This window comes from Dothidotthia symphoricarpi (assembly GCF_010015815.1).
Source record: "Dothidotthia symphoricarpi CBS 119687 unplaced genomic scaffold P153scaffold_10, whole genome shotgun sequence".
Classification (NCBI taxonomy): domain Eukaryota; kingdom Fungi; phylum Ascomycota; class Dothideomycetes; order Pleosporales; family Dothidotthiaceae; genus Dothidotthia; species Dothidotthia symphoricarpi.
The window spans coordinates 814,958-836,370 of NW_022985017.1; the positions used below are offsets into that span (position 1 = coordinate 814,958).

The 21,413-nt window shown below is 53.1% G+C and overlaps 12 protein-coding genes across 12 annotated transcripts; 4 read left to right on the forward strand and 8 right to left on the reverse strand.

The window, feature by feature from the left end:
• Positions 1-65: 65 nt before the first annotated feature.
• Positions 66-1,624, reverse strand: P153DRAFT_366890 (3-hydroxyisobutyrate dehydrogenase). The gene is made up of 3 exons (XM_033668145.1): positions 1,227-1,624; positions 1,018-1,172; positions 66-825 (listed from the first exon to the last, which is right to left on the reverse strand). Exons 1-3 carry the CDS (start codon positions 1,360-1,362, stop codon positions 91-93), a joined length of 1,026 nt encoding a protein of 341 aa, XP_033523890.1. The 5' UTR covers positions 1,363-1,624; the 3' UTR covers positions 66-90.
• Positions 1,625-2,380: 756 nt separating this feature from the next.
• Positions 2,381-3,445, reverse strand: P153DRAFT_366892 (uncharacterized protein). Its single transcript, XM_033668146.1, has 2 exons — positions 2,827-3,445; positions 2,381-2,775 (listed from the first exon to the last, which is right to left on the reverse strand). Exons 1-2 carry the CDS (start codon positions 3,347-3,349, stop codon positions 2,510-2,512), a joined length of 789 nt encoding a protein of 262 aa, XP_033523891.1. The 5' UTR covers positions 3,350-3,445; the 3' UTR covers positions 2,381-2,509.
• A 120-nt stretch (positions 3,446-3,565) lies between these two features.
• P153DRAFT_431447 (DNA damage-binding protein 1) lies at positions 3,566-7,252 on the forward strand. The gene is made up of 3 exons (XM_033672903.1): positions 3,566-3,745; positions 3,801-6,759; positions 6,823-7,252. The coding sequence occupies exons 1-3, from the start codon at positions 3,651-3,653 to the stop codon at positions 7,120-7,122; spliced, it is 3,354 nt and encodes a 1,117-aa protein (XP_033523892.1). The 5' UTR covers positions 3,566-3,650; the 3' UTR covers positions 7,123-7,252.
• A 308-nt stretch (positions 7,253-7,560) lies between these two features.
• P153DRAFT_396764 (uncharacterized protein) lies at positions 7,561-8,595 on the reverse strand (the record flags this gene model as incomplete). The annotated part of the gene is made up of 1 exon (XM_033671506.1): positions 7,561-8,595. One exon carries the CDS (start codon positions 8,593-8,595, stop codon positions 7,561-7,563), a length of 1,035 nt encoding a protein of 344 aa, XP_033523893.1.
• A 468-nt stretch (positions 8,596-9,063) lies between these two features.
• P153DRAFT_431449 (uncharacterized protein) lies at positions 9,064-9,807 on the reverse strand (the record flags this gene model as incomplete). Its single annotated transcript, XM_033672904.1, has 3 exons — positions 9,064-9,507; positions 9,572-9,668; positions 9,719-9,807. The coding sequence occupies 3 exons, from the start codon at positions 9,805-9,807 to the stop codon at positions 9,100-9,102; spliced, it is 594 nt and encodes a 197-aa protein (XP_033523894.1). The 3' UTR covers positions 9,064-9,099.
• Positions 9,808-10,117: 310 nt separating this feature from the next.
• Positions 10,118-10,900, reverse strand: P153DRAFT_366894 (transcription initiation factor IIA, gamma subunit). Its single transcript, XM_033668147.1, has 3 exons — positions 10,826-10,900; positions 10,622-10,769; positions 10,118-10,563 (listed from the first exon to the last, which is right to left on the reverse strand). Exons 1-3 carry the CDS (start codon positions 10,870-10,872, stop codon positions 10,417-10,419), a joined length of 342 nt encoding a protein of 113 aa, XP_033523895.1. The 5' UTR covers positions 10,873-10,900; the 3' UTR covers positions 10,118-10,416.
• Positions 10,901-11,077: 177 nt separating this feature from the next.
• Positions 11,078-12,156, forward strand: P153DRAFT_316529 (uncharacterized protein). Its single transcript, XM_033664995.1, has 5 exons — positions 11,078-11,157; positions 11,205-11,239; positions 11,293-11,384; positions 11,434-11,745; positions 11,796-12,156. The coding sequence occupies exons 1-5, from the start codon at positions 11,100-11,102 to the stop codon at positions 11,896-11,898; spliced, it is 600 nt and encodes a 199-aa protein (XP_033523896.1). The 5' UTR covers positions 11,078-11,099; the 3' UTR covers positions 11,899-12,156.
• A 107-nt stretch (positions 12,157-12,263) lies between these two features.
• On the forward strand, positions 12,264-14,626 carry P153DRAFT_396768 (uncharacterized protein). The gene is made up of 6 exons (XM_033671507.1): positions 12,264-12,559; positions 12,609-12,649; positions 12,701-12,738; positions 12,789-13,010; positions 13,061-13,928; positions 13,976-14,626. The coding sequence occupies exons 1-6, from the start codon at positions 12,284-12,286 to the stop codon at positions 14,544-14,546; spliced, it is 2,016 nt and encodes a 671-aa protein (XP_033523897.1). The 5' UTR covers positions 12,264-12,283; the 3' UTR covers positions 14,547-14,626.
• Positions 14,627-14,690: 64 nt separating this feature from the next.
• P153DRAFT_366897 (uncharacterized protein) lies at positions 14,691-15,390 on the reverse strand. Its single transcript, XM_033668148.1, has one exon. The coding sequence runs from the start codon at positions 15,012-15,014 to the stop codon at positions 14,706-14,708; it is 309 nt and encodes a 102-aa protein (XP_033523898.1). The 5' UTR covers positions 15,015-15,390; the 3' UTR covers positions 14,691-14,705.
• Positions 15,391-16,831: 1,441 nt separating this feature from the next.
• Positions 16,832-17,742, forward strand: P153DRAFT_290642 (uncharacterized protein; the record flags this gene model as incomplete). Its single annotated transcript, XM_033663723.1, has 2 exons — positions 16,832-17,123; positions 17,198-17,742. 2 exons carry the CDS (start codon positions 16,832-16,834, stop codon positions 17,740-17,742), a joined length of 837 nt encoding a protein of 278 aa, XP_033523899.1.
• A 974-nt stretch (positions 17,743-18,716) lies between these two features.
• On the reverse strand, positions 18,717-19,227 carry P153DRAFT_385716 (uncharacterized protein; the record flags this gene model as incomplete). The annotated part of the gene is made up of 2 exons (XM_033670457.1): positions 18,717-18,801; positions 18,956-19,227. The coding sequence occupies 2 exons, from the start codon at positions 19,225-19,227 to the stop codon at positions 18,717-18,719; spliced, it is 357 nt and encodes a 118-aa protein (XP_033523900.1).
• A 402-nt stretch (positions 19,228-19,629) lies between these two features.
• Positions 19,630-21,283, reverse strand: P153DRAFT_291372 (uncharacterized protein; the record flags this gene model as incomplete). The annotated part of the gene is made up of 2 exons (XM_033663765.1): positions 19,630-21,007; positions 21,084-21,283. 2 exons carry the CDS (start codon positions 21,281-21,283, stop codon positions 19,630-19,632), a joined length of 1,578 nt encoding a protein of 525 aa, XP_033523901.1.
• Between the last annotated feature and the right edge of the window lie 130 nt (positions 21,284-21,413).

Sequence of the window (21,413 nt, forward strand, 5' to 3'; positions counted from 1 at the left end):
CGAGGGAGGCGCAGGCGAGCATCACAAATGCAGGAACCACAGAAAGCACCAGAACATTGGGTAAGGTTCATAGAATTGATTTTCATCTGTCTATTCTTTGCCACCTAGATATCTGTAGACAACAGAGAAGTCCTTGCCCTTGCAGTTCTCCGCCTTCTCTACCGCGTCATAGAGCGCCCTCGCTGACTCTCCCAACGCAAGCTTTACGTTGGCATCTTCTGCAGCCTTGAGCGCAAGCTTCAGATCCTTGTTGGCTAGGGCAACCCCAAAGCCTCCGTCATATCCCCTGCTTGCCGGCGATCCTTCAATCACACCAGGTACTGGGTTGTTGACTTCGCTTGGCCAGCATTTACCAGTGCTAATGTTAATCATGTTCGCAAGCGCCTTTGGATCGAGGCCCCACTGAACACCCATATTCATGGCTTCCGCAGTAGCGACATTGTTCAGTGCTAGAAGGTAGTTGTTTGCAAGTTTGCCCTTGAGACCTGATCCTTGCTCTCCAAGATGAATCACTTTCCGACCAATCAGCGACAGTACTGCAGTCACTTGGTCGACAACCTCTGGAGCAGCACCAATCATGAACGTCAAAGTACCAGCCTGAGCGCCAACGACACCGCCAGACATGGGGGCATCAATGAACGTTCCCTGGCCTGAGGAACGAGCGGACTCAGCTACAGCTCCAGATGTCTTGGGATCTATAGTCGAGCAATCGATGAAAAGACGCTCCTTGCTAACACCATCTTTCAGCAGAGTTGCCGGCTTCAGCATAGCCTCATACACGTCCTTAACATGCTGAGGTGCTGGCAGAGAGGTGATGACGACTTCCTGTGTCAAGTCAGTCAAATAGTTCATTGTGAGACTTGATAAGCGGGTTGTGAAGGTATGTATGCATCAGAGGATTGGCTATGAATTTGGTGTAATCAGAATAAGAGTCACAAGTGACCCCCAACTTAGATCATGGATAGAACAATATTCTATCATCATGCAAAGGATAATGAGAAAGGTGGGTGAACATACCGCTTTCTCTGCAACTTGTCGTACATTGTCGGCGACACGAACACCTTGAGGATTTTCCTCGAGGAACTGCTTTGTGGCGGCGGTATTGACATCGTGCACAAAAAGCGTGTCTTCGACTGGGATCTTTGCGCGAAGGTTCTTCGCCATAGGATACCCTGGCAACAAGGTTAGTACGAGGCTCCATCATATGAGCACGGAGAAAGACTAACCCATCCGTCCGAGACCTATGAACCCCCATGTGGCTTGCAAGTTCTGAGAGCTTGAGAAGCACCTCCGCGAACTGCAGCGCACTGCAGCTGGTGCTACCCTCACCAAAGGGGAACTCATTGCCGCGAAGGTCCGCATCCTGTAATGATTAATGGTATGAGTAGTTCGTATCAAAGTGCGATGATCAAAATTGAGCTGCGCTGCGAGTATTGCTGAAGACGGCTGGCAGCGGTCTCCGCATCCTCAGCCGAGGTGACCACGATCCGAGGAGCTGGGCGAGTGAGCAGCTTTGAAAGCATAACCACCGACCGCGCTGCGAATGAGCAAGCGAGTGTTCGAACGCATCCTGGATGAGAGTCGGTGCGCAACCACTAACCTCGACGTCGTACCTAAATGTCGAAGGAAGGTGGTTGTCCGGAACTGTTTATGGGGTTGCGAGAAGATTTTCGTGGGGCCGGAAGTGGGTAATTCCGAAGCCGAACGCACGGGCGAATAAGGAGACAACGCCAGGAGGAGAAGCTATCAATTTATCGAGTCACGGAGTGTTTAGATTATTTTGAAACTACTGTTATCCGTCTGATCAGCTCGACTACTCTCAGCATATCATCGATACCTTACTTTACCGCTATAAGTCAGAGTAGCAGAAGCATGACATTGCTTCGACACCATATCACTGTCATTTAGTGTAGGATATTTGGATGACCAATCCAGAGAGCCAGCAACATGTTCAGCTGCAAGCGTCTTCAGTCCACGTTTTTGGTGGATAGGAACAATACGCCAATCGCTGGAAAGGTGGTACTACAGCTTCAAAAAATACTCGAGATTCTGCACACATCCATGCAGGTCGTTGATCACCCGTGTACAACTTTATGTTCCCTAGTTTCTGCAAACATAGGTTTGACTCGGATCTTGGAATGTTATTACTGGGTATCTTGCTGTATATTTGGGTATAAATGGTCCCACTTTTCGTGATCATTTTTCTTATGCTTGCCTAAGTCTGACACTTTCAACTCGCGTGCGGCTCACCATCATCCTCTTCGTCTGACTCGTCTGAAATCTCGATTAACGTGTCGTCCTGACGCTGCTTGGTGCTTGCCTTTTTCTTCGCTCCTTTACTGCTTGATGGGGCACTAATGGCATCAAGGAATTGATCATTGCTAAGGTTAGATTTGAGCTTAGGGGCTGAGGCGATTTCTTGCAGAAACAGGCGTTCAGCATAGGAGTCAAATGCTACTTCTGACTGCGATTATACGTCAGCGCACCTTCTGTACCAATCCAGAGAATCTCATACGTCTTCGTCGGAGTATTGCAGTTTGTTCCACGTCTCTTGGTTCGCAGACTTCATGAAAGCTTGGACCATCTCAGCAGCAGTGTCTCCTCCAGTTTTCTTAACGGTTGGAAGAAAGGCCTTGGGCTCTGCGGGCTTCGCGCCCTCTTGCGACTCCTTCTCGCGGCGGCGGGCTACAGCGTCTAGTTGGGCTGTGGCATCGACGTGGTGGAACTGGGTCCGAAGCTGTACGAGACCATTGAGTCGGGTAAGGTGAAGCTGGTCTACAATGGGTCAGCGTGGGTACCATAGTTCTCTACCAAAGCTGAGCCTACTCTCACGGAACGTCCCAAGCATATAGCTAGGCCCCTTTCTGTCGTCAGGTTGGATCTGGCCGCCAAACGTTTGCGTGTTCAGCACATGGCCCTTCTCGTTCGCGTCCTCGAAGCGGGTGACATATTCGTCGAAGTTGTCGTCGTCCTCGGTCGCAATTGGTGCTGCTGGTGCTCCCTCGCCTACGCCAGGCCTGTTGGCTGTTCGCGGCATGGTCCGCTCGAAACCAGACGCAATTCCGAATGCCTTCTGACCAAAGCCTTTTGTCTTGCGCATGGCTTCACCCCATCTCACACCTGCGGGTCGGTTGTAGTTCTGGCGAATATTGATCGGCACATCGACTTCGATAAAGCCAGACTCCTTCTTGACGCGCAATTCAGAGGGCTGACTGTTCGTCGCCTTGGTGAACGGATGGTCTGGCGGGCGGTTCAGGTACTGCAGGACATAGAGCTGTTGCTGCTCCATCTCGGGTGTAATATAGACATCGTACTCGGCCACGACGGGGTCGTCATCTTCTACATCCATTGCTGCTGAATTAGTCATGCAAGTTAGCAATCGAGGTGACAAAATATGTGCTCATCAAAGGCCGTTCTTACGAGCCATGGTGTGCGCTGTCGCGTGTCGTCGCAGCTGGAGGTGAGTCGCTCGCGGCTGCCAAAAGTTTTGCCCCGCGTTTCGGACGCGAACTCGCGTGCATGGGCCAGCCCGCAGCAAAGCAACGGGGATAATGACGGAGTACATCCGAGATGGTGCAGCCCTTCGCCATTAACTTTGTGTCTCTTGCATCGATTGACTCTCGAAGCTACAGATTAACCAGGGAATTGCCATGGCGTATATTGCGCCCATCCACCGCCCAAGCAGCGTCCGCCATGCCCTCAAGTTGAACTTTCTGACTTCAGATGAGGACTGCCTGGTCGTCGCGTAAGCAAACAGGTGCAGAGAGGCAATCTCCAAGGCGATGCTAACTCCCTGGCAGCAAAGCTAATAGGCTTGAGTTCTACACGCAAAACGCCGATGGATTGGCTCTCCAGCACTCCAAAGCCATCTATGGCAAAGTCACCATGCTCCAGAAGCTCCGTCCAGCTCTGTCATCAACCGACCATCTCTTCGTGGGGACCGACCGATTCATGTACTTCACTCTCTCATGGAACGCAGAGAAGAAGCAGCTCCAGACAGAGAAGTCTTTTGCCAGCGTTGCCGATAATGCAGCAAGGGAATCGCAGACTGGAGAGAGATGTCACGTCGATCCCACCGGACGGTTCATGACAGTTGAAGTCTACGAGGGCATAATCACCGTTATACCACTGGTACAGAGGGGAAAGAAGAGGAAGCAGGAGGCCGACATTGCTCATCTTGGGGAGCCTCAGCCGGTCCGACTGTCAGAGATGTTTGTACGCTCATCAGCATTCCTACGGCCAAAATCACACGACGACAAACCAAAGCTCGCACTTTTATACGAAGACACACACAGCCAGGTCAAGCTCAAGGTTCGCGAGCTGTCTTTTGCTGGCGGGGATTCTGTAGAGATAGAGGAGGGAGAGAATTGCAGAGCAGATCTCGAGCTGGGTTCCAGTCATCTCATACCGCTCGAGGAACCTTCAAGCGGGTTGATAGTGATTGGAGAGACTTCCATTGGATACTACGACCATGAGACTGGAGATCTGCAGACCGAACCACTCGACGAGGCGACCATCTTTGTAGCCTGGGAACGCATTGACGCACAACGATTCGTACTAGCTGATGACTATGGCCGCTTGTATCTCTTCATGCTGACCCTCGATGGAGATAACAGAGTCCAATCGTGGAAGCTGGATGTTATCGGACAGACATCTCGAGCATCAGTTCTCATATATCTAGACGCAGGATACGTTTTTGTCGGATCGCATCAAGGCGATTCTCAGGTTATTAGAATCGAGGAAAAGGCAATGGAGGTTGTGCAAACATTTTCAAATATCGCTCCGGTCCTGGATTTCACCATCATGGATATGGGAAACAGATCTGGCGAGGGTCAGACAAACGAATACTCATCCGGCCAAGCTAGAATTGTTACGGGAAGCGGTGCCTATCAAGATGGAAGTCTCCGAAGCGTTCGTAGTGGAGTCGGTCTTGAAGATCTTGGTGTGCTGGGGGAGATGGAGCATGTTTCTGGGCTTTTTAGTCTCAGGTCGAACGCCTCCGTTGATAACGATGACACCCTTCTAATTACCTTCATCGACGAAACGCGTGTCTTCCGTTTCGATCCCGAGGGCGAGGTAGAAGAGGTAGAACAGTGGGCATCACTAATGGTAGACGAGACCACTCTTGCTGCGGCGAACATATCGCAGGGCCGGATACTGCAGATCACAGACAAACGGGCTCGAATCTGCGATCTAGAAGATGGCTTCATGGTGTCCGAGTGGGTACCCACTGGTGGACAGACAATTACAGCAGCATCTACCAACGACAGCCACATACTGGTCTCGTTGGGCGGTGTCGCTGTTGTTTCGCTAAGCCTGGATGACGGATTGAGGGTGGTCAAGGAGAAGACTTTTGGCGTGGAGAGCCAGGTGGCTTGCGTGGCACTCCCACCTGGCTCGAGTCCAATATGCTTTGTTGGATTTTGGAAAAACTCGCAGCTTGCCATCTGCTCCCTCGACACATTGGAAACCATCAAAACCGTTCAGGTCTCAGAGGACTCCGTTCCACGATCGCTGTTGCTCACTCAGATATTCCCAGAGCAGCCACCCACTCTCTTTGTCGCACTAGCAGATGGAAACGTGGTGACCTATTCTTTTGACCCATCAGGCATCGAACTGTCGGGTAGAAAGAGCATAGTTCTTGGAACACGCGAAGCTACATTCCGTGCTCTACCCCGTGGCGATGGGCTCTATAATGTGTTTGCGACTTGCGAACATCCTTCGCTCATTTACGCCTCAGAAGGACGTCTGGTGTACTCCGCTGTCACAGCAGAGAAAGCAACGACTGTCTGTCCATTCAACGCGGAAGCGTACCCTGGCTCCGTAGCCATCGCAACTTCAGGAGACCTACGCATCGCACTGGTAGACACGGAACGCACAACCCATGTACAGACCCTCAAGTTCGATGAGACTGTCCGTCGAATAGCATATTCGTCAAGCCTGAAAGCTTTCGGCCTAGGCACAATCAAGCGGATACTAAAGGGCGGCGAAGAGATCCTAATGAGCCACTTCAAGCTCGTCGATGAGATACAATTCAAGGAACTCGACACCTACCCTCTCAACGAAGAAGAGCTCATCGAGTGCGTGATACGCTGCAAACTCCCTGATGGCTCTGGCTCTACTGCCGAGCGCTTCGTCGTCGGCACAGCCTATCTCGACGACCAGAACACAGCCGCAGAACGAGGTCGCATCCTCATCCTCGAAGTCACGCCAGATCGACAACTCAAGCTCGTCACCGAACTCGCCGTTAAAGGCGGCTGCAGGTGTCTCGCCATATGCGAAGGCAAGATCGTAGCCGCGCTCATCAAAACAATCGTTGTGTACGACGTCGAGTTCAAAACGCAAAGTAAACCCGACCTCGTCAAAACTGCAACCTTCCGCTGCTCAACAGCGCCTATCGACATCACAGTCAACGGGTCCTGCATCACAATCGCAGACCTGATGAAATCGCTCGTCATCATCGAGTACCAGAAGGGTGACGCTGAGCAGCTAGACAAACTCGTCGAGGTCGCTCGACACTACCAGGTTACGTGGGCGACAGCTGTGGCAGAGGTAGACGAGAACACCTATCTGGAAAGCGACGCTGAGGGGAATCTGATCGTGCTGTATCGCGATCCCAACGGCGTCACTGATGAGGATAAGAAAAGATTGCACATGAGTTCTGAGATGCTGCTCGGCGAGATGGTGAACAGGATACGTCGCATTGACGTTGCAACTGCAGCGGACGCGGCGGTTATCCCGAGGGCGTTTATGGGGACTGTGAGTTTTACCCTTCCCCCACTACTGCCAGCTCTAGACGGGATGCTAACAGAGAATCAACAGGTTGAGGGCTCCATCTACCTCTTCGGTCTCATCTCTCCAGACTACCAGAACCTGCTCATGACACTGCAGGCCAACCTGGGCACCCTTGTCGTCGCGCCAGGAGACGTCGATTTCGCAAAGTACCGCGCATACAAAACGCAGGTCAGAGAAGAAGACGAACCGACGCGCTTTGTGGACGGAGAGCTGATAGAAAGGTTCCTGGACATTGACGAGGAGCTGCAGAAGAAGGCTTGCGAGGGCTTGGGCGTCGATGTCGAGAGCGTGAAGGGTTTGGTTGAGGGGCTGAGGAGACTGCATTAGAGACTGATAAGTAGGGAGGTGGGAGAGCGGTATTTCAACATAATTCTTTGTTCTTCATTAGATGTTACAACGCCTTGGGAGGCAGTTAGGTGCCGAGTTATGAAAATCAAAAATTACCACGCCGGAACTCATAATGGTACACTTGTGTCAGAGGCCCTTTGCCCTAAGCTGATCTCCTCCTTATCCACTGATTGAGTGTGAAGGTAGAAGCCCCGAACGCAACAAACGACAGGACATGTACTCTCAAGCTCCATACACACGCCCCCTCATCCTACCACGTGTATACATGCTGAAAGCATCGATCGCCGTTAAACAAAAAGAACTCACACCCCTACACAGTACTTTCGACCACACGCCGAGACTCAAAGAAAAAACTTACACAATGACTCCCCCCTCCCCACTCCTCCTTTCATTCCAACTACCATCACCACAGCACCTTCACTCCTCAACACGCTTCTCTACCTCCTTCTTCCCCTTCATGGCCTTCATCTCCCGCTGACTGCCCCACACCTTCTTCTCAAAGTACTCGTCCTCCCTCGCCACACCCTCGTGGCCCGCGTTCTCCTTCTCTCCGCCCGAGATCTGCTTCTGCACCGTCTTCGAGCGCTTCTTAGCGTGGGCTGGGGCTTTGACCGGGTCGTGACGGGGCTCGCATTGTGCGGGTGTGCGGCGGTCTTCGTCTGCGGGCTGGTGGGCGGGCTGGATGTTGTGGCTGCGAGTGGAGTGCGCGGTCTTGTGCTTCTTCGTGTTGGTGTTGACGTTAATGTGGTGGGCGGCGTTGGTGTTCTCCTTATCATCGGAAGCAGTGATGGGAGTATCGATGGAGTGTATCGTCTTCTTGTCACTCTCCTTCTCATTCCTCTGCTCCTCCTTGCCCACCTCCCCACCCACAAACTCACTCAGAAACGCCCCATCCACAGACGACTTCCCAACCCCGCCACGGTTCCTGTGCCAGTTCTTATTCCAGCCCTTCTTAGCCTTGCGGGGCTTCGGCTCGCCATACGCGCCCTCACCCCCCACATATCCCGCATCGCGGTTGTCGTACCAGACACTATCAGCGGTCGACGGGTACGCAGTAGGCGAAGACGCATACGCAGCAGGATTATTATACTTCCTGCGGTTCCACGGCTTCGTCTTGTAGTACCCGCCCCCGAACTCGTAGCCTTCCGACGTGCTAGGATAGTGTCGCGACGCGTCTTGCAACGGGTCCATCAGGCCTTGGTACACGCTGGAGCCGTGGTTCATGTAGTTCACGTGGGCGGCGTGGTCGTAGCGGTAGGGCTCGGGCGGGACTTGGAGAGGCGCGCGGGCGCAGTAATGGCAGGAGGGCACGGGTTCGAAGAGTGGGGCTGCATAGTACATGGGTGGCGAGGGCATGGAGCCTGGCGTGGGTGGCAGGAAGGTCGATGCTCCGCCACGGAGAGACTGGCTGGGGATGAAAGGCGCGGCGTCGGGTTTGAGTGTGGATGACATTGCGTGCGTGAGTGGATTAGTGAGCGAGCTGTTGTTTTTTTCGAGATGGGTTGGCGGGATTGCAGTTGTGACTCGAGAGCGGGAACGACTTGCGCAGACTTGTGGTGGAGGTGTGTATGTGAAAAGAATGTGCGGATCTGTGATCGCAGGTGTAGTTGAGATGTTGAGCTCGATGACGGAAAATGAGTGTGGTCGAGACAAAATAAAAGAAGAAAGGAATGGAGGGGCAGAGCAGAGAGATAAGAAACCGGTATAAGAACTTGTTGTTGTTTATCTGCTCACCAGCATGAGCGGTGAAAAAGCGGTGGGCTGTGGGAACCTGTTTGCTGGGCGGGTAGGGACATAGTGAAAGAGCGGTATTGACGAAAACTGACAGTGAAAAACACAGACGTATAGAAGAGAGAACAGATAACCGGCATGAAATTTGGTGATCACAATACCTTTGATAAGTTGCAGGCGCGTGTCCTTTGCAATGTCGGTTTGCTCCACACCATACATCCCCAACTATCTCAACACTGCATCCTCGTCACTACTCTCTTCCTCGCTCTCGGATCTCCGTTCTTGTTCTGTTCCCATCACACTATCCAACTCGACTCTCTCTTCTTCCTCGCTATCCCTAAACCCATTTCCGTCTCTCTCCCCTCCCAGCAACGACTCCTCCCCACTTGGCTTCTTCTCACCCTCTTCCCTCATCCCGATGATCACACTCCCCGCAACTAATAGACTTGCGCCCAGCCACCACAGTCCCGGCAGCTTCTCGTTGAAAATAAGGAAACCGAGAACAGCTGTGACCATGAAGTTTGCGGAGGTATTGATAATGCTAACGCGTACGGTGGAGGAAGCGAGTGTGAGCGCACGCGTGAAGAGACCCCACATCACCGCGTTGAAGACGAGATTTAAGGCGAAGAAGAGCTGTGGACATGATTAGTTTACGAGTCGTCTATATTTGAGGTAGAGGTGAGGAAGGGACACATACACCACGTATAGCAAACTCGACCGGTTTATTCGAGGGCGAGAGACCGAATGCAGAGGCTATGGCGCTTGACCAGGAGGCTGTGAGCTCTGTTGTTGTGCTACGCGCGTGGGTTAGAATGCGATCGGAGGGCGTGTGTGGACAACGTACAGTTTCGCGAAGACGCCATTGAAGGCTGCGCATGCTCCGCTTGTGATGGCGAGCATGAGCCATGCAGATTTTGTTTTGGGCGTAGACATGGCTGTCTATCTCTGGAGCTCGGGCTGGGGGTGTAGATGTTGTGGAGGGCTTGTCGTGAGGTCTGAGGTGGTTATTGTCCGATATCTCCGTGCCCGACAAAGATATATGGTGTACCGCATTATCAGGCATGTTTGTGAGCCTGTGTTGATTCAAGGAGACAGAATTGTTTAGGCAGATGGGTTCATATTCTGCTCATGCGTTTTGTCTTCTATTTGATAGCAAATATATTTCTTGTCCGCGATCTTGCACGTAGCAAGTCGGCACGAGCACGAACTTCAATGGACATTAGGTTAGGATATATTTGTCCTACTGAGCTCTTGATTTGCGTCATTCTGATTGCTCTGTCGCGACCGTTGAACTCAACGCGTCGTCTTGATCATCCACCCAAAACTCCATGCCCATGCTCAGGATATCCGTGAATTCCAAGTACCCTAGACGCCGTAGAAAGGTCGGAGAGCCCAAATACTCAAGATCCATCCCTCAGCAACTGTAACACCGCTTAAGCTAATATCGTCCCCTGGAAGCCACGCGACGGGCGAAAGCGGCTTCTGATTCGCCTAAACTTTTTTTAGCAACCCTTGACGAAAGACAAGTCCAGAGACTCAGCCCTAGGTCTCGCCAGGGCGCTTAGTGTTACAGCTGACAATCTTGACGCGGTCGGCATGGACCTGGTTCGTGTTGTCGAGCTTGAAGTTGATGTCCTTGATAATGAACGTCCAGACGTCGTCGCAGAAGCGGTAGGTGTCAAGGTGGCCCTGCAAAGACGCATGTAAGTAAGTCGCGCTCGCTGCCTGGGGCGCATGCCAAACCCACCTTGAACGTCAGCCGCGACTTGACCTTCTCCGCCAGCACGTCGGCGACGGCCTTGTCGAAGTTCGCGAGGATCTTCATGGCAAGCTGGGGCTCGATTCGGCGCTCGGTGATCAGGTTGTCCAGCGTGTCCGTGAGGGCGCCGCCGAGACTGTCTGCTGTCAGCCAGCGCGCTCGCAATCGCCACCCCAGAGGCGCATGCAGTACCTGCTTCGGCGGTAGAGCTCGTAGTACTTGGAGTCGCCGGCAGACATGGTGGCGGACGGGTTGAAGTTGCGGCGGTGGGTGTTGGTGGTCTGGCCGTGAACGGGCGCATGCGATGGGCGACGACGTGCCTGGCGCGGCGGAACAAGCCGCTAACGCTGCAATGCACTTGGCCTTGGCAGTCTCCATCATCACAGCTTCCCGGATCACCATCGCGAAGGAGCTCCATTCCGCCACCTCCATCGCCCATCTCTCCTCGACGACTCCATTCCCCAGCATGTCTCTCACCTACGGCACGGGCGGCGCGACGGCCGCCCTGGGCGTGGTCGCTTTGTGTATGTGACGCGCAGACCAGGCGCAGGCGATAGCTAACGACGGCCAGACATGCTCTTCAACAACGAGGGTGAAGCCTTCAACGTACGCGATGCCCTCTCACCCCACACGGGCCAAGCTAAACAGTCATCTTCCAGGTCGGCGCATTCCTCGAGAGCGTCTCCCCGTACACATTCGCGAGTTTGGGCATCGGGCTCTGCATCGGTCTCTCCGTTGTAGGATCAGCATGGTATGCACATCGCAGAGCAACACCTCGTACATATCTGACAACCGCAAAGGGGCATCTTCACAACGGGCGTGTCCATTATCGGCGGTGGTGTCAAGGCTCCCCGGATACGAACGAAGAACTTGATCTCCATCATCTTCTGCGAAGTCGTCGCCATCTACGGCGTCATCATGGCCATCATCTTCTCCTCCAAGCTGTCGCAGGTGACTGACCCGGAGAAACTGTACTCTGGAAACAACTACTTCAGCGGATACGCCCTCTTTTGGGCTGGTCTGACCGTGGGCATGTGCAACCTGATCTGTGGTGTCTCGGTAGGCATCAACGGAAGTAGTGCGGCGCTGGCAGATGCTGCAGACCCGCAGATGTAAGCGCAAAGCGTAGTTCATCCCACTCCTTTATCTAACAGTCGTTCAGGTTCGTCAAGATCCTCGTCATTGAGATCTTTAGCTCCATTCTCGGGCTTTTTGGCTTGATCATTGGACTGCTCATGCAGAGCAATGCCAAGGATTTTGAATGAACGCAGCTTCTGTGTTCTGGGTCCATCTGGTCGTACTAGAGAATAGTAGCAGACTCGGTCAATCTCGAAAGGTGCCTAAGAGAGAAGATGCGCATCAGACATGTGCACATGAAGCTTGGTAGGGTGGTCTTGAGGATTTTGTGGAAACCGTACGATGTACAGAGGGAAGGCGCGTGTATAATGCATGTATCATGGCGGGTGTTGGCGTTAAATACCAAAGATTTGGTTTACTAGCATACAATTCAAGTTTGTCGTTTGCATGCTGCTCCGTCCAGAGTCCAAATAGATCTTCGAAATCCGTAGGTGGGGCTGGAGTTCTGCCTCTAACAGCACCATGCCGGGATGACATCTCCACCCCAACGTCATTCCACTCTCGAAACTCAAGATGAGCACCGCCAGCCCAAAGCTGAGAGCTGTCATTCTGATTGTGTCCGAGACAGTCTCAAACGATCCCTCTGCAGACAAATGCATTCCCATACTCAAGGAAACCTTCAAAGCCCTCGGAAATGACCAATGGGACGTCAGCGAGACCGAGGTTGTACCCGATAGCGTTCTTGCAATTCAGAAGACGATTAGAAGATGGACAGATGGCGCCGAGCCTGTGAATCTGATCGTTACCAGTGGAGGTACAGGCTTTGCGACTAAAGATGTTACCCCAGAAGTACGTACACAAGCAGCCTGAGGGTTGGATTGTAACTAACGCATGGTAGGCAATCACGCCGTTAATCGACAGACATGCTCCTGGACTTGTGTAAGGATAATCTCGTGTACTTTTCAAAAACAATTGCTGATTTCGGTTTAGTCACGGCATGCTCACGACTTCATATGCTGTTACGCCATGTTGGTCTTCATAGTCATTGATGGAAATTGCATGTACTAACAGCTACCAGTTGCTCTGATGGCGAGACCCGTGGCCGGTACTCGCAAACAGACCATCATCTTGACCTTGCCTGGATCTCCAAAGGGCGCAAAAGAGAATTTGGAAGCTGTGCTCAAACTGCTTCCGCATGCATGTCAACAAGCGGCTGGCGCCGAGTCAAGACCATTGCATGTGGGAGGTGTGAAAAAGCTTGAGAAGGAGGCTGGTGTTTCGTCTGGAATCGCTACAGCTAGTATGAACTAACGCAAAGAACTCTTCTCGAACCATTTCTAACTAAAGCAGGCTCGGGATGTGGACATCACCACCATGGACACGGCCATTCTCATGGTCATGGCGGCCATGCAGCACCAAAGGCACATACCAAACCAGAAGAACGACCCCAGTCAAACGACCCATCCGAAGGACCAACCCGCAGATACCGATCCTCGCCCTATCCCATGCTGGCAGTCGATGACGCTCTAAACCTCATCGCAGAGCACACGCCAGCTCCTATCGTCGAGAAAGCCCCTGTGGATCTGAAGCTTGGAGGATCTGTCCTTGCCGAAGACGTCAAAGCCACTGAATCTGTTCCTGCATTCCGAGCGAGCATCGTAGACGGATATGCCGTCAAGATTCCAACATCCGGGAAGTTCGAAAAGGGCGTATATCCTGTTACGATTGTGTCGCATGCTCAGCCTGGTGAAGTAAAGGAGCTAAAGGAGGGAGAGATTGCGAGAATCACTACTGGTGCACCGCTTCCTCCTGGCGCCGACGCTGTAGTCATGGTCGAAGATACCGCGTTAAAGAGTCAGACAGAGGATGGGCAAGAGGAGAAAGAGGTGGAGATCCTCACGGACGAGGTTCAGGCCGGCGAGAATGTGCGTGAAGTAGGCAGTGATGTCAAAGAAGGCGATACCATCATGAAGAAAGGCGAAGGCATCTCTGTTGTAGGCGGGGAGTTTGGTCTTCTTGCCTCTGTAGGATCAAAGGAAGTGTCCGTCTACAGAAAACCCGTAGTCGGCATCCTCAGCACAGGAGACGAGATCATCCCCCATGACAGAGAAGCCTCCTTGCGACTTGGTGAAGTCAGAGACACCAACCGTCCCACGCTCATCACTGCCGTCAAAAGCCACGGTTTCGAAGTCATCGATCTCGGTATCGCTTCAGACAAGTATATCTACCGCTTCCTCACGACATCTCCCCACTGACACGCTCCAGACCCGGTACCCTCGAACAAACTCTCCGCACCGCCCTCCGCACCTGCGACCTGATCATAACCTCCGGCGGCGTATCAATGGGCGAGCTCGACCTGCTAAAGCCGACCATCGAGCGCTCCCTCGGCGGCACAATCCACTTCGGCCGCGTGAACATGAAGCCCGGCAAGCCCACGACCTTTGCCACGATCCCATTCAAGTCTAACACGGGAGACCGCGTCGACAAGGCGATTTTCTCCCTACCCGGCAATCCTGCGTCGGCGGTTGTGTGCTTTCATCTCTTCGTCTTACCTGCGCTGCACAAACAGGCTGGTGTTGCGCCTGTGGGCTGTCCGAGAGTGAAGGTCGTCTTGGATGCAGATGTGGGCATGGATAAGGGGCGGCCGGAGTACCACCGTGCGGTTGTTGTGGCGAGGGAGGGCATGTTGTATGCTGTTTCAACCGGGGCACAGAGGAGCTCGCGGATTGGGAGTTTCAAGGGGGCAAATGCGTTGTTGTGTATGCCGATGGGGCAGGGGCAGTTGAAGAAGGGGGAGAGTGTCGAGGCGCTGCTTATGGGGCAGATTGGAACGTAGGTAGATAGATGAGTTGTTGTTGTTGTTCTGGGTATTTTGCACTAGCTACTACTACTGCTATGAAGTGATCACTACTCACCAAAACACCATCTGTGTTGTTTCTCCAACAAAACACAACCATACCATCATCATGAATCATCCATGTCCTACTTTCCCCTTCTAGTAACTACCGAACATCTCCGTAGATCCCAGTGTGACACCTGTCACTGCCTCTTCCAGACCTCGCAGCACCCAGCCCATCGACCCTAGCCTTACCCACTCCGTGCGACGCGACGCGACGCGACGGCGACACGCCTTGGTCACGACAGCCCCCACCCAAATCCACATGTACATCCACATCCACAGCGTCTCGTCGTACCACGCATCGAGATTCGCGTCATCTCCACTTGTCCAACAGCGGTCGGGCGTGCATAACAAGGCGTCGTCCCGATGCAGAGAAGTATTCAAAGCCCTACCAGGTCCACCCATCGACGTCAAGAGTAGAGTAAAGATTTATCAGCAGAGGACCGGGGAGTCATGGATGTCAAGAATTCGTTTTTTTGCCCTTGTCGACAGGGTGTTGGGGGCGATCATCTGGGCGGATCTATATGTGGGAACTCTGGTTGGAGGGAGATGGCACGGAGCACAGAGGATGCTGGTGGCACATCACACCAGGTCGTGAACCGAGGAGTGTTGTGTTGTGTTGTGTTGGTGAGGGGCACAGGGTGGAGGGATGGGCCTGGTTATGCGGCGTCTTGTGTTGGGCTGCTGTGATGGTTGCTTTTTTCGGGCGCGCAATATAGCCGGTGGCTTTGACGCGCTGGGATGCATGGAGGTAGATGGCGTGCAGGCACCGGGGGAGTGGAAGTACCTACGCGATGTGTGGTTCAATATAGCAATATAGGTAGTTTCTTGGCTTTTTGGAGCGGGAGGTCTGCTGGCGAGGTGTTGTTCATTCATACTGGCGGACGTTGGAAGCGAGTTGCAAACTAACGCCTTCTCACATGTTTGTTGAATCGACAACGGCGAACGCGATCGCGAACTAAGCTCGAGGCGAAGATGGATGTGCCGTCGTTCATCTCCGAGCCTGCAGAAGGTGAGGCTTCTAGCTTGATATGGAAACTTACTTGCATTTGCAGCGGCCTCCCGTCCTAGCGCTGCAAAAGTAAGATGGTGTCGCGTTGCACAAGACATGCACGGCGGGTAACTGCATAGGAAGGTGCGAGTACGCGAGACAATGAAAGCCTAAGTGCTACAAAGTAAGGTAGGCTTGCGGGAGAGACGGGGCGACGGGGAGATTGACATGTGTACACGGGCCGAGAGGGTGAAGGTTTGGCTAAGGGGAGAAGGCTGAGTGTGGGTGAACGTAGGGGGAACCAAGCTCCCCGTACTCAGCGTCATCCCGAGATTCGAGATCTCAAAGGCACGCATCCAGGACTGGTGGCAGACGGAGGTTTTTCCAGGCGTGACGTGGTCGCGAGAGAGCAATGGCCCTTGGGAGAATACAAGGACCTCATGGTCGGTTGCAACGATGAAGTTGGAGCCAATGCGGACTGCAAAGCTGCTCCCAAGAAACAAAACCAAAGTAGACGGCGAATCGGAGACTGACGGTATGTCGTCGAAGACGGATCCAGGTACAAGTGATCTTCGCATGGGCCTCGCCAATCATCTCGTCTACACGCCCTACCGTCCGCAAACCTCAAACCAACACGCTTCTGGGCCCCCGTAGTACACCATGTTCATTTGCTGCCAGCTCTTTGTTTCCACCTACCTCTCCTGTGTAATCGGCGTCCGCAAAAAGAATCATCCAGTGTAAGCGCGGCGCCGCAAACAACGGAGCGCACCAACAAGCGCGCTGTAACCCCCTCCGGACTCTGCAATCCCCATCAGAGTCCTCTGCCAGCAAGGCGTCGCGCCGTGTCAGAGCTCAAAGTCGAGACGGATTCATCGTGCTGGATGGATGCTAGTTGCGTAACCCCAGTGAAGTGTATACGGGGATGTGTCTTTGCACGCTGCCGTCTCTGATGACATTGTTTCAGCTGGCGACAAGCAGAGCCCTGTCGCGGCTGCTCGCCGGCCGAGTACAAGTCGCACAAGGGCTCTCCGCGCATAACATTGCAAATGTAATTTTGGACCATTCTGAGCTTGATAGCCAGCCTCGATCGCCCTTTGTTTCTTTTCAGAGTCTACAAGTTCAATTTCCTTACTATCTGTCCGTCGAGTTCAACTGTGTGTTTTATTCAAAGTCATTCCTTTTTGCTATCTTTTTTTTCTGGGAAAGTTATTGTCGATTGTCTTGTTCTAATATGCATCTCCACGCGTCACTCTTGACGCTTTTCACTTCCTTCATTGCGACGACAGTCAGTCAGACTTGCTACGGCCTCGACGGTACGAAACTCGACAACACATTTGCTCCATGTAAATCTTCCACCACACATAGTGGTTGCTGTGCAACAAACCGATCAGTTGGTGCAGACATATGTCTGGATACTGGATTGTGCATGGCGACAAAAGACGAATACATGGGCTCGATATGGCAAAACGGGTGTACAGACGCCACGGGGAACGACAAAGCATGTCCCAAAATGTGTCCAGATGGTACGTATATCCCACACTCACTCCATCCATCCACAACACAACCAGCAGAACAACCCATACTAACACAACCCCAGCAACCACCTCCTTCGACGGCCTAACCCCCGTCCAAGCATGGAACGTCCAAATGTGCGACTACGGCACCTACTGCTGCCGGGCTTCCAACGACCGAAAAAACTGCTGCAACAACGCCACCGCACCACGAATCACAACAAAAAACATCGGCACCTTCCAGCTGCCCACACAAACAGCCACCACACCATCACCATCCGCCACCGCCACCCCCTCAGCCCTCGCCATCGCCTCCCCCGCCGAGCTCGCCCTCGACACAACAACCTCCTCCTCCTCCTCCCGCCAAACCCTGTGCAAGAAAGAGCGCCGCCAGACCGCCATCGTCGGCGGCGCCGTCGGCGGCATCCTCGGCTCTGCGCTCCTCGCCGTCTGCGCCGTCATGTTCTGGATGCACAAGAAAGAGAAGCGCCAGCGCAGACTGAAGGAGCACTACGAAGAGCAGTTCTCGCAGACTTCTGCGTATCGGAAGATGTTGGCGAGTAGCTCTGGGTCCATCATGAATGGGGTCGCGGATGAGGAGCCTAGGAGGGGGAAGATGGTTCCGCGATGAGAGGGCAGCAGTATTATGAACTTAAAAAAATCTCTTTTGTTTGGTTGATTGATTGAGCGTGTTCAGTTGAAGCGCTATTATGATGGGTAATGGGGGCTGGGGGTTTGGGGGTATATGGTTCCCTTTGTTTGTGTGGGTTGGTGTTCTTCTAGATATTGACATGCATGCATGGTATGTATGGTACGGCGTTATTTCGGGAGCGAATACCCCCTTATCCAAAATGATCAATGCAAATGATTCTTTTCTAATTGCTAGTTATTTCACTTGCTTGCTTGCTTGATGTTGCTCTTTCCTTCCCTCCTACTGTCCGTGTCCTACTGTCCATGTCCTACTGTGCTAACCAAGTTGCTCGACCGCGTAGCTAAGAGCAGCATTTTTGCGCAGATAATATATCTTACATGCTGATCATACCACGTTATACAGAGTACTATTAGGGAGCAGCCGGCTGGGTATGTGTATGTGATGTTGTGCTGTGTCATGTTGTGTTACAGGGGTAATGGTCGGAGTTTTGGCGTGCGAGTTCCAAGGGGTAAACGCAATACATGTTTCAACAGACTGCAGCAGGGGGGGTGATTGTTTCCAAAGTAGAGAAGGGGAGGTGAACATAGTTTCACCATGAACAAAGTTAAAAAGAAGAAGCTGAGCCTAAACTCAAAACGATAGAAAGAAATGAATTGGAAGGTCGATGTAACCACGTAACGAGATTGATAGATCAAATTATGATGAATACTCAGAGGTGACCATATGAGTGAGTGACTCCACTGTTGAAAGCGAGAGAAGATGGGGAAAAATCTCTAAATCGTTGTCAAAAACGCATATAGCCAACTCTATGACTCTATCAGCTCGTCCATTGCCACATAGGAAAACTCGCCGCCTGCCGCTGCTGGGATATATACAGTTCCGACGATCCAGCTTCTCTTCTCCAGGCGCCATCCACCGTTACAGCTGACTGTGCTGCGCTGCTCACTTGTCGTCTAGTCCTTCTTCGTGTCGGGGTCGGGCAGGATACCCTCTGCTTCCAGTCTTCGGCGAGCCTCCTCGAGGGCCCAGGTCTGAATGCTACTTGAAGTCAGTCCATGCACAGTACACACTACACAACAATCTCCATCGGCAGGTCAACCGCGTCCCACAACTCCCGCCATTCTCTCCTCCCCCTAACCCCCTCCATCTCCCCCTTCTCCATCACCACACCACCCCCAAGAACAAAACATACCTAGTATCCGGCTTAAACGCATACGCCACAACCCCCAAAACCATAGTCCCGCAGAGCCCCCAGTACGTAAGCCCCTCCCACCCTTCCTTCTCGTACTTCTCGCCGGGCTTGACGCCAAACAGCCAGCCGCTGGGGGGATCGTAGTGCGACTCGTGGCCGCCGCTGCGCATGGCGCGGGATTGTGAAAAGGCGCGGGCGCCGGTGAAACCCAGAGGTGTGGAGCGGGTAGCGAGGGCCCGCGAAGCGCTTGTCGCGGCGCGGAGGGACTGCATTGTGTGGTGTAGTGTGGGAGGTGGGTGGGATGTGTGTAAGAGGCGAGGCAGGCAGGTGGTGATTTGGTGTGTGTGTGTGTCCGCGGAGGACAGGGAATGTGAGGGCGGGTTTGGGATGGTGGAGTGGTGTTTGGGCGTCGTTGAGGTGTTCGTTCGTTCTTGGCGCGGAGAGCGGCGCTAGTGTGCGCCGCCGTCGGATGGGTGGAAGACGTCAGTGGTCATTCTGCTCTGCTTTGCTCTGCATCTAGTGGGGCAATGGAAAATGAATAAATTGTGATTTGGTCCTTCATGTCTTGATGAGAAGGTGAAGGCTTGCATATCGGCTCTAGAAAAAGCAATCCGCAACGCCGCTGCTATGCTAGAATGATGTACTTGAAATTAACACCGTGACCCCAAACAGCTTCACGCTGGAATTGGAACACGCTTCTCCTCCTCAGCCTCCAACTCTTCATCATCCTCTTCCCTGAAAGACATCCGCCTGAGGGTCTGAGATGCCTGCTCAATCTCCTTCTCCGTCTCCTCGTCTTCCTCTTCCTGCGCTTGCCGCTCCGCCTCCTTCTCACTACGCTTCTTCTCTGCCTCCTCCAGCTCGGCAAGTCGGGCAGCAGTCTTCTCCGCCTCTTGCCTTTCGCGCTTCTCCTTCTCCGCCCTCTCCAAGGCCTCGAATTCATCATCAATCTCCCCTTCATCAAGAGACTGATCAGTCTCGTTAATGATATTTGAAATCTCCTCTGTCGTAGCCATCTGTTCGTTGACCGCATCAACAACACCTTGTACGCCTTCTGCGCCGCCGACTTTCTCGTTCAGACCCTTGAGTGCTGCAGCGCCGGCGCGCATGGCTTCTACGATCTCGACCTGATCAGCTGCTTGCTGGAGTTGTGCATATACGCTCTCGAGCTGGAGGGCGACGTCGGAGCGTTGTGCAAGAGCGGTCTCGGCAAGCTTCTTCAAGCGAAGGGCGGCTTTGGCGCGGATCATCTGCTTGGCGGCTACTGCCTCACGAGCTGCGGCATCAGCTGCGGCGACCTTCTCCATCAGCGGTGGTATTTGCGCGTTGATGTTCGCCAGTGTGTCGCGCAGGTTAGCGATGGCGGTGTCTTCTTCAGTGATGGGTAGAGGTTCCGCCTCGTGCTCAGGTTTGAACTTGATTGTCTGCGCGTTGTATGCGATCGCCTGCTTGTCTCTTGCTAGATGGACGAGAAGAATCTCCATATCGGCTTTCGTGAGTGGCGCCGCAGGGTTCAAAGTCTTGTCGAAGCGCTTCAGGAAATCCGCTTTTGAGAGTACTCGATCCGCTGTCGATGTGTGCTCCTTCATCTTCTTCAACGTTTCGTCCGCAGCGACCTCGACATTCTTAAGCACCACGAAATTCCCGACTCCAAGCCTGTCTGGTGATGTGGGCTGTCCCAGTACGCCAACTTGCCTTAGCCCCCATTGTAGCGCTTTCCACGGGGAGGGTATCCACGATGTCTTGTATATGCTCTCCTTGGAGTTCATAAAGTCCTTCAACGGTACCATCTCCTTCTTTTGAGTTGCTTCGTGGAACACTGCAGGTAGACATGTTGGTTTCCCATATTGAGGATGTTGTAATGCGCGCGCGAGGTCATCTGTTGTCCGGATGTTCAGAAGATCGTGTGTGGTGCCCTGTGTGGGTATGACGCCCGCGCGCGCCGCATCGGTGAGGGCCTTCGTCCATGCTGCGATATTCGCTTGATAGCCCTCGGGGTTCACCTCATGTTGTTGGCGGAAGTCTGCATAGAGAGACGAAAGGCGGTGTTGACTGAGGCATGTTAGCTTGTGCAGGGAGACGTTGCCAACGTGCAGCAGTTCACGCCCTGTGCAAGGGTTTAGCCTACTTCTTGAACGCCTCCTCGTGCTGCAGGATAAATTCTAACAACTCAGTCATAGCGCGCTCTGTGTCGGGAGTCCACGACTCTTTGCGATTAAGGGTTTTGGAACGGAAGAGACGCTTGTTGCGCTTGATGCGCGTATCGCCATAAACAGACGAATCAGGTGTGTGGGTGAGGTCACTGTAGGAATTCTTGCGCTTCAACATCTAACGGTCGTGACACTTGCAGAATTTATAGAATACAAAGGGTATGCAAATAAAAACGATAAATCCAAAAGGGTTGGTTGGTTGTCTGCCTGCGATGTGGCGCCGACCGCGTAGACGCGACGCGTTCCAG